The sequence below is a fragment of the Mixophyes fleayi genome, chromosome 4 (genome assembly GCF_038048845.1).
Source record: "Mixophyes fleayi isolate aMixFle1 chromosome 4, aMixFle1.hap1, whole genome shotgun sequence".
In the NCBI taxonomy this organism is placed as follows: Eukaryota; Metazoa; Chordata; class Amphibia; order Anura; family Limnodynastidae; genus Mixophyes; species Mixophyes fleayi.
This window is the reverse complement of record NC_134405.1, coordinates 114,366,643-114,379,637: the sequence shown is the minus strand read 5'-3', so window position 1 is coordinate 114,379,637 and position 12,995 is coordinate 114,366,643. Positions and strand designations below refer to the sequence as shown.

The window sequence follows — 12,995 nt, the reverse complement described above, 5'->3', positions numbered from 1 at the left end:
TGCATACACACATCTCATCAACGCTGAATATGGATCTGAGGAGCTCTGCCTAGAAAAGGCTATAAGTATGTGGATAACACAGGGATACATGTAGGTTTTCATTCTGGAGACATAACTACTGGAGTTCAGGACTTTGTCCTGAGCATGTATGTTTTGCTAGCTCATATTTTAAGTGTGTTTTCACAGTTTGTGTTGCAGTTACCTGATGCGCTTTTATGTATACAGTAAACTGCCATTGTGTTTTTCACTCAAGGAAATATGTTCAGTGATTATTCATGATAGTATCAGTGAAAAAAAGACACATTCTTAGATCTCATGATCACATGATATTTGATACAAGTGTGCTATTATCCATGACTATCGACATCACACAGAGACCTTCTCTAGCCTATAATGCAGCACTACAAAACTAGCCATAGTCTCATACATAAACTTGTTTTCTCAGCATATCTTATACCGAAAGCAGTATTGTCATCAAAATATCTGTAGGGATTAGCCAATTTCCTGTAGTCAATTGTAGTTGAGTATATATTATCTGTGGACACTCAGGATGAATGTAAAATGTGATACCTTTCTTCTTGGATTCATCAGTTCACCAAAACCTTGATAGGTGACATGACTAAAAAAAATACGCCTCTGCACTAGATAGCAATAAACACTGTCAGCTCAAGGAAGTAAGAAGTCGAGTTAATTTGTAAACCACAAATTGAATTAGCATGCTGATGGAAGGAGTGCTATACTGTAAATGCAATATACCATACATCTATTTTCCAAAATTGAAACTAGGGACATAGAGCTTGATATTTAGATATTTGGCAGATGTCCACGGTTGGCTTATATTACAAGTGCTTCTATATATGTGTTACTTTATACTGTAGTCCCCATTGCAACTCCTAGTACAAAATTTCACCTTCCACCTCTCTAAGGCTAGGTATGCACTGGAGAATTTTCCGACCAATCTGTTATCTACAACGATTGTACCTACGACTGAAGGTCCGTCCGGTCGGGTGATTCATGCATACACACTACACATGATTTACCTTCAGATCTGTGCTCTTCATCTGGTCCTCTAGTCGTTCTAGCTATCCACATGTCCTTACGAATTTCGTTAGCCTATGTGACTCTGAAATGAAATATTCAGTCTCAGAACAAACAAACAAACTACTCCATCTACAGGACTCTCTACATTTAGTCACCAGGACATGGTCATTGCCGGCATCGGCTGAATAGATCATGACTCTGTAAACCTTGTGGAGATCGTGATCGTGAGTGCATCTCGTTCTAATTTTGTGAATGTAACGAGATTATTAAACAGTATGATCAACCAAATGAAATGACAATCAGCACTTTGGAACAATTGTCATTCATCGTGTGATTATACACACTAATGCGATATGAGACTGAGCAGTTGTTTATTGGGTGATTGGCCCGATAATCTTCTGAAAAGCCTCCAGTGTGTACCTAACCTGAATTAGGAGTTTTTTGTCAAATATGTACTAACTTAGTTGGGAAGAAAGATTAGATTAAAACCGCCTGCAATAATGAACTAAGCTGTATGAGCAGTTACCCTAGGTACACACTGATTGGCCTGATATCACAATAGTGTGTTTCCTGGAACGATAAACAATTATCGTTTCAAAGCACATAAAATTGTTGGTCGAGGTTTTTAAACTTACTTGAAAATCTCGTTCAGTAATGGAACAATGTTGTTCCAATTCTGCAGTGTGTATGGACTCATGATCAGGATCGCCACAGAATTTATAGAGTCATGATCTTTTCAGCAGATGGTTATGACAGATGAAGAGCACAGATCTGAAGGTAAATTTTGTAAAACGTATATAGTGTGTACACATGAATCGGCATGCTGATCAGGACTTTTATTTTATCAGTCGTTAGTAAAATCGGGAGAAAATTTCTGTAGTGTGTCCCTAGCCTTATTTAGTAGGGACAAGGAATTTTTCTGCTTTATCTTTTAGTTGATAAATAGTAAACAGCTATTCTGCACATAAGACAAGATGGATTTACAGTATTCATATGGGTAAATATCATCATTGGGGCAGCACGGTCACATAGTGGTTAGCACTTCTGCCTCACAGTACTGGGGTCATGAGTTCAATTCCCGACCATGGCCTTATCTGTGTGGAGTTTGTATGTTCTCCCCGTGTTTGCGTGGGTTTCCTCCGGGTGCTCCGGTTTCCTCCCACACTCCAAAAACTTACTGGTAGGTTAATTGGCTACTAACAGAATTGACCCTAGTCTGTCTCTACGTGTGTGTGTGTGTGTGTGTGTGTGTTTGTTAGGAAATTTAGACTGTAAACTCCAATGGGACAGGGACTGATGTGAGTGAGTTCTCTGTACAGCGCTGCGGAATTAGTGGCGCTATATAAATTATTGATGATGATGATCATTGTTTATTTACAAGGTGCCACTCTGCAGTGCCACACGGTGGGTATAACAAATCATGCATAAAACAGAACAAGTACATAAGGGGTTGATGACAAAGTGCAGACATGAGGAAGAGGGTAGAGAGGGCCCTGCTCATTTGAGTTTACAACCTAAAGGAAGAACAACCGTGGGACAATAGGAGCTAGGGTGAGTGGAGATTGGGCCGGTATCTGGTAGAACCCAGAGGGAGTAGTATCAGGCAGGAGAAGGGTAGGCTATAGATATGTAAAGGTTTGTTGAATAGAAAGGTTTATTGCCACCATTTGATATCTTTAGGTTGGTTGCAATGTCGCAGAACACTCAGGAGACTGATGCTGTGATAGTCAATTTAGGGACAGTTTGTTTATAGTGGTTGAGATCATGATAAGCTCACATCTTGTTTTTAGTCACAGCTTTGCACTGGTTAGAGGAAGCACAGGTGCTATGAGTAGGATTTCAGAGGAATTGGGGTGGGAATATAACACAATAGCTTGTGTCGTTTTCGCCAGGTCGTAAAGCCGAGAAGTACCTACATACTAAAAGAAAGGGGCGAACTTCTCATAAAAAGGCAATTACATTTATGGTGTTGTGAAGGGGGTTGTTTTCACGAACAACACAACCCTGTGTATGACTTTGATGTGGGGCTTTTTTATGGCTCATTCACCCCATCACTACATTGCTTTTACAGTTTGGGTTTTAAATCGACTCATAGGGAGCAATAACAGATTGTGCTGCCACAAAAGGCACAATTATTCTGGAAATTACATCTCAGCTGCGCACAATGAGCCCACAATTCTGAGAACAAATCTGAAAAAGACTAGTTCTGAAAAGGAATACGGCAACTTTACATATTGTGACTGTATCACTTTGTACTAAGCACAAGCAGTAATTACCAGTCTGTCAATTATCTGATACATTATGTTTAAATAACAATTATGAAGGACACATGGCGATTACCATATGAATTCTTAGAAGGCATGTTACAGCATAATAAATGAATAGATACATGTGCATTAATTTTCATGTTGCTTCATTACGTCTATCAGCACCGGACATTTACAAATCATAGAAAATACAGTCACATATAACAAGAGAACAAGTACTGACGAGGTCCAGACATGAGACTAAGGGCCCTGCTCATGAGAGCTTACCATCTATTTCTTCTTTATATTGGACTCGTCAGATTATTGAAACAATATTGCACTTATTTTAGCCTGGCTAAGAATGATTTATCTTGCTCCTTTTCTTTCGTTCCTCATTTGTTCTGTGACTGGTAATATAGTTACGCTGTTGGGATTTGATAAAACAAGGACATTTTTTTTATTTTTTAAAATCAGAATAGAAGCGAAAATACTATTCTCTACGGCTCTTTAGATGAATTGTGAACGAGGAAAACAGTTTGTAATACCAGTGTCAAGGAGGAATTGGGAAGCCTTCCTGCCTTGTATATGCACATCTGCCTGAAGATAGGAACTTATTTGCTTTTTTATTCATTGTCAGGAATATCCATTGTTTTAGAACTGTAGCAGGAGATTTATGGAATAAATACAGTACATTAAAATCTCCCTATAGTGTGTTGCAGGCTGCAGAATATGTTTAGAGGTAAAGTGTTAATACTCCTTTGTAATAATGTGATTAATTACCTTGGGATCATGGACTATTCACCTTTCACCTCCGGGTATTCTCAGATCTACATGATATACTAATTATGATTTCTAACCGTTCACAATTCCATCAACGTAAAGTCGTGATGTACTCCAGAGCTGACCAAACTTGGCATTTTCACAGTACAATCAATAAATCGTTTTAATATGGATACTGGTGGAAATGAGCCTGTTATAAAACTTTGGTCAGACTTAATGAAGTTATGAAAAAAGCAGAAATAAAAAAATAAGCATTATGTGGTCAGTGAACACTTTATTATATAATTGAAAATTACTATTGTGGTCTTGTTTGCATTGGCTGTGTGTGTGTGCCTTGTAAATAATGTGTGTGTTTTTTTATATTCCAGGCATGTCTGCCTTTGAAGAGCAACCAGTTTCAATAGAGGTCCAAGAGGGAGGAGTGGCCCGATTCTCTTGCAAGATAACAGCAAACCCTTCAGCTGTCATTACTTGGGAAGTAAATCGCACCGCTCTGCCTCTTGCCATGGACAGGTAATATCAATTTACGTAAAGACATAAGTAACTTAGTTGTATTGTTATTAGTGAGATATCTGAAATTGCTGTGGATTTGCTTTGTTGTATACCTTATTGAGGCATTACTATTATTTTGTATATAGAGGCACATAGAATTGATTTGATTTACTTTTTGATTTAAGTTTTTTTCCTACTTGAGCTTGCAAACACCTATATATATATAGAGAGATGAATATGTTGGTTTCACACATCATTAATTTACAGCATATTCTCTTACAAGGCTAGGGCAGCACCTGCATAATGTCATAACTTGTACATATTATTTTTCTGGTGTCATTTAAAGGATTACTGTGCTACCAAAAGGAGTTCTTCAGATCTATGGTGTCACTAAGAAGGATGTTGGAAATTACCGATGTGTCGCCACCACTTTATCAAACAGACGGAAGAGCGCTGATGCCTTGTTGTCTGTTGCACCAGGTACGACCATTCTGTGATGGACAGCATTCTATTATTAAACCGATTCCACTGACTGCTTATCTGCATCCTCTGTGGGCGAAGACTCAAGTTTAGTGATGATAAATTTTGAAGCTTGAAGTTGTTAGTAGTGTACTGTCGCACACAAATTTACCAATCGTAGTAGATGGAAGTGGAAAAGTATTTTAGTTGCCAATGTGTGCCAATATTCTGGTACTGGTACTGGTATGACAGCAAGCTGTTAAAACTTAAAATCTAAAAATAATAGCTATGGTGACTTTGGGAAAACTGTTATAGCAAGACTCAGAAATGTGGTTCCTGACTTTATTTGTTCTATGTATTTTTCTAGCCACACAGGTGAAGTCTTTCCAGAAACCTGTTATCATAGCAGCTCCCCAGAATACAACTACCTCCCTGCATCAGTCTGTTACACTGGAATGTATGGCTACAGGAAACCCTAAACCTATAGTGTCTTGGAGCAGGCTGGGTAAGAGTGCATTTTGCCACAAACAGTATTTTGCGAGAACCTTAGATTACGTTCCAAAAATATGCTACATTTTAATATTCAGCACATAATTTAGCTTAAAGCAGTTCATGATCTCCATAATAAACATGGCTTTGCTTCCAATATGAAAGAAAAAAAGTAATAAAACAAAAACACTCTCTGTCTTAGACCAAAAATCCATTGACGTCTTCAACACACGAGTGCTGGGAAATGGAAATCTTGTTATATCTGATGTGAATCTACAGCATTCTGGCTTCTACATCTGTAGAGCCTCCACCCCAGGAACTCGCAACTTCACTGTGGCAATGGCTAATGTCATAGTGTTGGGTAAGGTCAATGCTGGGAAAATATTTTCATGTTTTGGAGGGTGAGCACAGCAGTGTTCTCAGGATATCATTCAGAATGTGCTCAGTGTATGGTACCGTATTTCTGTGAAATTATGTTCCCATTGCATCATGGACTGATCGACAATAAAAATATCCATGTTAGCAGATGCCTCTTATGTGGAGCTTTGAATTGAAGTATTTTAGCTTTTGAGGCTAGTTTTATTTCAACGAGCCACAAAAAATAGGGACTACGTTTGACCTTTTTAGGAGTCAGCAGAGGGTTTCATGCATTTAGTAAATGTATCATACTCCCAATTTTTGCAAATAGCGATATTCGTAGACTTTGTCAGCAAAATTTAAAACAACAATGTATTTGAAGGCAAAACCTGCCTTTAAACACATTGCTGATCTAAATTTTGCTGACAAAGTATTTGCAAAAATCGGACCATGTTACATTTCATTTTTATCAAGCCTCAAATGAAGAGTCATAAGTACACTTTAGACACTGGGCTCCTGTGATTTGCTCAGCCTTCCTTTATTAGTCTCAAGCAGAGAGACCAAGGCCTGATTTAGAGCTTCACGTAAGTAGATTTGCACAGTTTAAAGGCGGATCTTGGTGCAAAACTGGCGGAAGGCGCATGTGCACAGCTGCCATCCATATTTAGAGTTGCGCGTATCCTGCACATGTGACTCCTTGTGCTTGGAAAGGTGATATGGGGTGTTGATGTGCATGTGCAGTACTGTAAGGTTGTGTAGAAGCCCCTTTGATATGCACCTTATTTTGAAAACTACACGGATCTTGAATACATTAGCTACGAGTAGTAAATTACGTACCTACTTGACACATGGGGTAAGTTGATGATAATGATTGTCGCATCTTTGATCTGGATGAATATAAAGACTAGGGGCCTGATTCATTAAGGATCTTAACTTGAGAAACTTCTTATTTCAGTCTCCTGGACAAAACCATGTTACATTGCAAGGGGTGCAAATTAGTATTCTGTTTTGCACATAAGTTAAATACTGCCTGTTTTTTCCATGTAACTTATGTGCAAAACAGAATACTAATTTGCACCCCTTGCATTGTAACATGGTTTTGTCCAGGAGACTGAAATAAGAAGTTTCTCAAGTTAAGATCCTTAATGAATCAGGCCCCAGGTTAAGATTGTACGTTTCTAACAGGCATGTAACTCAAAATACAAATGTGGAAAATCCAAGTGTGCAGACACATAGTTGCTTTATGTTCAACTATAAATTAGTCCCTAAATATAATTTTGTTGTAGGCATTTTATATGTATGGTGCAATTATTTTTAGCACCAGTGCATAGATTTTATATAATGAGGGATCATGCACACCTTACTTTAGCTTTATCTTGTCTCTGTTCTCTGTTATATTTACATTTCTATAGTGCCTCCATCATTTACTGAACAGCCAGAAACCTTGACAAGGCCACGTGCAGGAACTGCTCGTTTTGTATGTCAGGCTGAAGGTATCCCAAAGCCAAAAATCTCCTGGCTCAAGAACGGCAGAAAGATACATTCTAATGGGAGAATAAAAATGTACAAGAGGTAAAAGATCCACCAGGTCTACCACTGAAGACACACACACTGAAGACACACACACTGAAGACACACACACTGTAGACGCACACACTGTAGACGTGCACACTGTAGACACGCATACTGTAGACACACACACTGAAGACACACCCACTGAAGATACACACACACTGAAGAAACACACAGTGAGACACTCACACTGTAGAGACACACACACTGAAGACACACACACTGAAGACACACACACTGAGACACTCACACTGTAGAGACACACACACTGTAGACACACACACTGAGACACTCACACTGTAGAGATACACACACTGTAGACACACACACACTGAGACACTCACACTGTAGAGACACACACACTGTAGACACACACACTGAAGACACATAGTGTAGAGACACACACTCTAGACACACATACTGAAGACACACACACTGTAGACACACACACTGTAGGCACACACTGTAGTCATACACACTGAAGACACACACACTTTAGACACACACACATACAATTTATTAGGAAAAAGTAAGTGTGTGCTATGTGTAAAATACAGTTTCAGTAACATTATGGAATAGAGATGACCAATGACTGTTATCGGTAGAGAGAGGGAACTCATTAATTTCTTCAACGTGATGGATGTTTCTTGATCAAACAGTGATAACTATACTGGTTAAATTTCACCTCAGGAGGTGTCTGATTTCACCATTAATTTAGTTTCAGAACATCAACATGCTACATTTTTGACTAGTCATTAAAATGTTGTACTTAATATATTTTTCTTTCATAATATAAAAAAAAATATATATATATATACTGCCAATAGGAATATCACTACCACTTCAAGTAAAGAAATCCATTTTGCCTTTGGAAGTGGCTATCTTGCTAAGTGTAGGAATTTGCTATTGAAAAGTATTGTTTTGATGTGTTAGTGCTGTACTTCACTTCATGCAAAATCCATGTCTCTCTGTTTCTCTACACTAGTGAACTGGTAATTAATCAGATCATCCCTGAAGATGATGCGATATATCAGTGCATGGCAGAAAATAGTCGGGGCTCTATCCTCTCTAAAGCGAGATTGATAGTAGTGATGGCTGAAGACAGACCTAGTGCTCCACGTCACCTCCGAGCTGAGACAATGTCCAGTTCAGCTATTGTACTGTCGTGGGAAAGGCCCCTGTACAACTCAGAAAAAGTCATTGCTTATTCTGTGCATTACATGAAGGCGGAAGGTAAGAATAAGTGAATTGTGGTGTGTTTGTGAAAAGCCTATAGATTTCTGACAGCTGCAAGAGGCTCTTCCTATAAGATTTCCCTTTCCGGAGCTACTCTAGCTTTCAGTTAGGAATGCACAATTAAATAGTATGGGTCTGAGTCATTAGGGAAAGGAAGGCAAAAAAAGGAGTAAATTTGATCCTGGAAAAACCATGTTACAATGCAATGTGTGCAAAATAGTTTATTATTTTGCATAGTTAAATTCTGGCTGCTTTTTCATGCAGCACACAAATACTTGATAGTTTATTTTTACACTGAAATTTATAGTTGATCTAGGACATGACTTACCCCAAGTATAAATCTGTCTCCACATTTTAAATGGATCTCCCCCTCCAATGTAACGTGGTTTTGCCCAGGCGCAAAGTTGCTCTTTTTTTTGCTTTGCTGTTCTTAATGACTCAAACCTTATGTGTGTGTGTGTATCGAGAGAGAGAAAGAGAGAGAGAATGTTTTATTGTTGCTATTTTATTATTGTTATGTTACTGTTTTTTAAGACCAGCAAACAAAATACATTCATTCAACAGAGAAACAAACCACAGAGAATTTTTTTTCTACAAATCTCTTAACTGGTGAATAGTCGATTCTTTGGATAAAGGAAATCATCCTTTGTAACTTTAAATAATCAACTTGTGCATCATCATATTTCCTGTGACGATGAATTCTATTTAATATATAAATAGTGTGTAAAGAAAGAGATGTCGTTCAAAGAAAGCCAACAGGTGTTCTTTAAAAAGGGACAGATCTTGCATTTAAATTAATGGGCTAGTGTGCTGGGTAAACGAAAGGTCGGATAAGAGTACATGAGTGTATTAATTCCTTGTTAGCAATTTGGAAGCTCTACAAAGGGCATAGTGATTATGTTTGTAGGCTGGTCTCACCCCCTATTATGGTCATTTCATCAGCCCTCTGCATGAGGCCCAGTGGCTCATTCACTCCAAGAACAAGGCCTTTTAATTTGAGCTTAAGGATCTTGTTTAGTGGGTCAAAAATCGTGCCACGACATTCCTAATTAACAAACCATCAACGGCTCTGTTGTGAGAGGCCAGTAATCTTGTCTAATTAAAATGCTTTTTACTCAATTCAGAAATGTGGGAAAGCTTAATAGCGGAATTTGGTCCTGGGTTTTGTTTATGAATTTAATGGCAATGGGCGGTGGGGGAGTTTTGATTAAGTTGACATGCATTTTGGTGTGAAATGGTCTTGAACCACAACATCCTTCAACAACCTTATTCCGCCTACTAGTTCCTATGTTTAGGAATTAAGACACAACAAAGGCATTAACAGCTATGTAACCCTCTGCATATTTCAATATGAATTGCTGACATTTTTCCTAAGCTCATTAAGACACAACACATTTATAGAGAGCATTCTTTTTCAATGCGCCTGCCTTCGTCTCATCCAACTGCTATAATAGATTTCAACTATATAATTGCTCCTTCTACAATACAGATTTTTGTTTGGTTGTTGTTTCCTATCAAATGGTTTGTTCTCAAATGGCGTGACTCAGAAAACGTGTTTTGTTTTTCCCAACGTTCAATCCCACGGATTTAAAATGAAGCCATTATAAGTGGTTAAATGGGAAATCCATTAACAGCTTTTTCTTCAATGAAGCAGTTTGCCAAAACTTGTTGTGACTAGTTGTGGAGCACATCTCAATTGTTTCTTTTAATGGGGTCAAGTTAATTTAATTTTCAATTTGAATATAGTAGAACACAACGTTTCGATGCATAAAATGCACTCTGTTTATGTTTGTTTTTGTTCCTAATTATTTTGTGGGCTACATAAATAAAAAAAATAAAAACAATTCCGGGATTTGTTCATTGCAGCTTGGTATGACACCTTGTATCTTAAAAAGCAGTTGTACAAATCTCCATTTAAGAGACCATTCTATTCTTACTTTTTTTAAAATTTAAATGTAAATTCTATTTAACGAGCCATACGCTGATTTATTAATAAACTGCTAAAATAATATTTTAGGGGCAGGTAGGGGCGTGTATTGTAGAATACAGGACTTCTTTAGCTATCCGTGAAATTTCATTCATGCTCAATTACTACTAAAATGGTGATATCGAAATGTCTATAACGCTTTTTATGTGTCCTTACAGTACTTTATACACTAACGTCAGTATTACAAGCTTTAGTGGTATGTCATTGAATAGTTGATTTATATGCTTCTGTTTTACCACACTATGATAAGTATGAGATCACATGCACTGTTTATTGTTGTTATTTAGGTATAAATAATGAGGAATATCAAGTGGTTATTGGAAATGACACAAATCATTACATTATTGACGACTTGGAACCTGCCAGCAACTACACATTTTACATTGTTGCCTATATGCCAATAGGGGCAAGCCAGATGTCAGATCATATAACACAGAACACACTGGAAGACGGTAAGACATTTTGCTCTTGGCATTTTCTCTATTAACTTTTTCTGCTAATGGCATTAATGATGTTAAATATAGATAAACAAATGTACATAATAAACATGCACGATGATAACACATGCCAGATATTGTAGCTATTGCGGTAAAATAATTTTCTTTGAATGAACAGAAAATGTTTGTAGGTCGAATAGAACATGGCAACTTGTAAGTTGCAAATACATTGTTATATGTTAAAATAAAGCTTAGCATTATTATATTTAACTTTATTCCAGTTCCACTGAGAGCCCCAGAAATCAGTCTAACAAGCCGCAGTCCCACAGATGTTCTTATTTCATGGCTCCCCATCCAGCCCAAATTCCGTCGAGGAAACATCATCATTTACCGATTATCATTTCGAATGAGCACTGAAAGTTCTATCCAAGTTCTTGAACTACCGGGTACAACACATGACTATTTCTTGGAGGGCCTTAAACCAGACAGTGTCTACCTGGTTCGTATAGCAGCAGCAACAATAGTGGGGTGGGGAGAGTCATCAGTCTGGACATCTCACAGGACACCCAAAGTTAGCAGCATAAGAGGTAGGTGTTTTACCAGTCATAAAGTTAGAGATGTTTTGCGCCTCTCTAGAACATTTTTATATGTTTGAGATATATATATATATATATATATATATATATATATATATATATATATATAATCTTGTTTTGCCTCAGAATCTGTTAGCAAACACTTTGTAGGATAATGACTGCTCACAACCCATTTGCCAGCCTTTACAGCACTGAACTCCCCTCCCCTTTTCAGAGTACAGTTGTCAATCTCTGTCAAAGATAGGAGTCAGTGTTTAAGTCAGGTTTTAAGTGCACGCAATACTTGCATTATATTTGGGACTGCTAAATGATTTCATATTTTTCATATAGCCCATGTATTGTTGGCAAGATTAGACTTTCTTAAAAAGACAGTATAGAACTTAACAAAAAATGGACACCCCATTGGGCAGCTGTTTATACGTGGTGAATAGAAATAACTCCCACGGCTCTCTGTCAGTGTAGCTTTAAAGGAAATTCCAATGCTGGCACAAGTTTTTCCAGAGAGAGCAGTCATGCTGTGGAAGTTTATTAAAGAGTAGTTCGACCTGGATGAGATGGCTACAGAGATTTAGTAAAAGGGGCCATCTTCAGCAATTAATTGTAAAGTTAAGTAAGAGTGTCAGGTAAACTGAAACTATGTTGGGGTCAGAGAGGTCTCTCCTTAGTCACAGGTTGAGCAAACAAGACAATAACTCAACTTTTTGTGACTTTCTTGTTCTGAGGTGACAGACGTCTAACAATAGCTTGTTAGGGCAGTTTGCTTTAAACTTTACCATCTATGTAATGATATATCTAAGCCTGTTAAGAACATGCAATTCTTATTTCTAAACTATAAAAATGACATTCCTTTACAGTAAAATTTTCAAAAACAAATGAAACATGCATTGCATATTGTTTTGATCATATAGTTCATAAATACATTAAAAGAAAGAATCACATAAAGTACAACTGTTATTTTATAGCACCAAGGTCTCCAGAGTTGCGTTTGGATCCTCTGAACTGCACAACAATAGCTGTGAGATGGCAACAGGATCCTGAGGATACAGCCACTATACAGGGTTATAAGCTGTACTATAAGGAGGAAGGACAGCAAGAGAGCGGACCTATCCTGCTGGATGTCAAAGACTTTGACTATCACATTGGGGGCTTAGGTAAGTGTTCCGGTCCCTGTTATTAAGCAGTCACAATGATTTAAAGTGTTAGTTATCCTAGAGCCATTATCTCAGTGTTATTCATGTTCCCTAATATACTATCTATGTAATGTAATATGGATACATATTCCTATAAGGTGGTTTGGACATTG

At 37.7% G+C, this 12,995-nt stretch overlaps 1 protein-coding gene across 1 annotated transcript in view; it reads left to right on the top strand.

Annotated features, from left to right (window-relative positions):
- Positions 1-12,995, top strand: part of PRTG (protogenin) — a 131,658-nt gene that overhangs the window by 77,451 nt on the left and 41,212 nt on the right. The window contains exons 3-11 of the mRNA XM_075205928.1: positions 4,436-4,580; positions 4,906-5,039; positions 5,386-5,523; positions 5,710-5,868; positions 7,277-7,436; positions 8,422-8,669; positions 10,947-11,111; positions 11,378-11,683; positions 12,655-12,843. Of these exons, the coding sequence (XP_075062029.1) occupies positions 4,436-4,580; positions 4,906-5,039; positions 5,386-5,523; positions 5,710-5,868; positions 7,277-7,436; positions 8,422-8,669; positions 10,947-11,111; positions 11,378-11,683; positions 12,655-12,843 (1,644 nt within the window). The remainder of the gene's footprint in view (positions 1-4,435; positions 4,581-4,905; positions 5,040-5,385; positions 5,524-5,709; positions 5,869-7,276; positions 7,437-8,421; positions 8,670-10,946; positions 11,112-11,377; positions 11,684-12,654; positions 12,844-12,995) is intronic.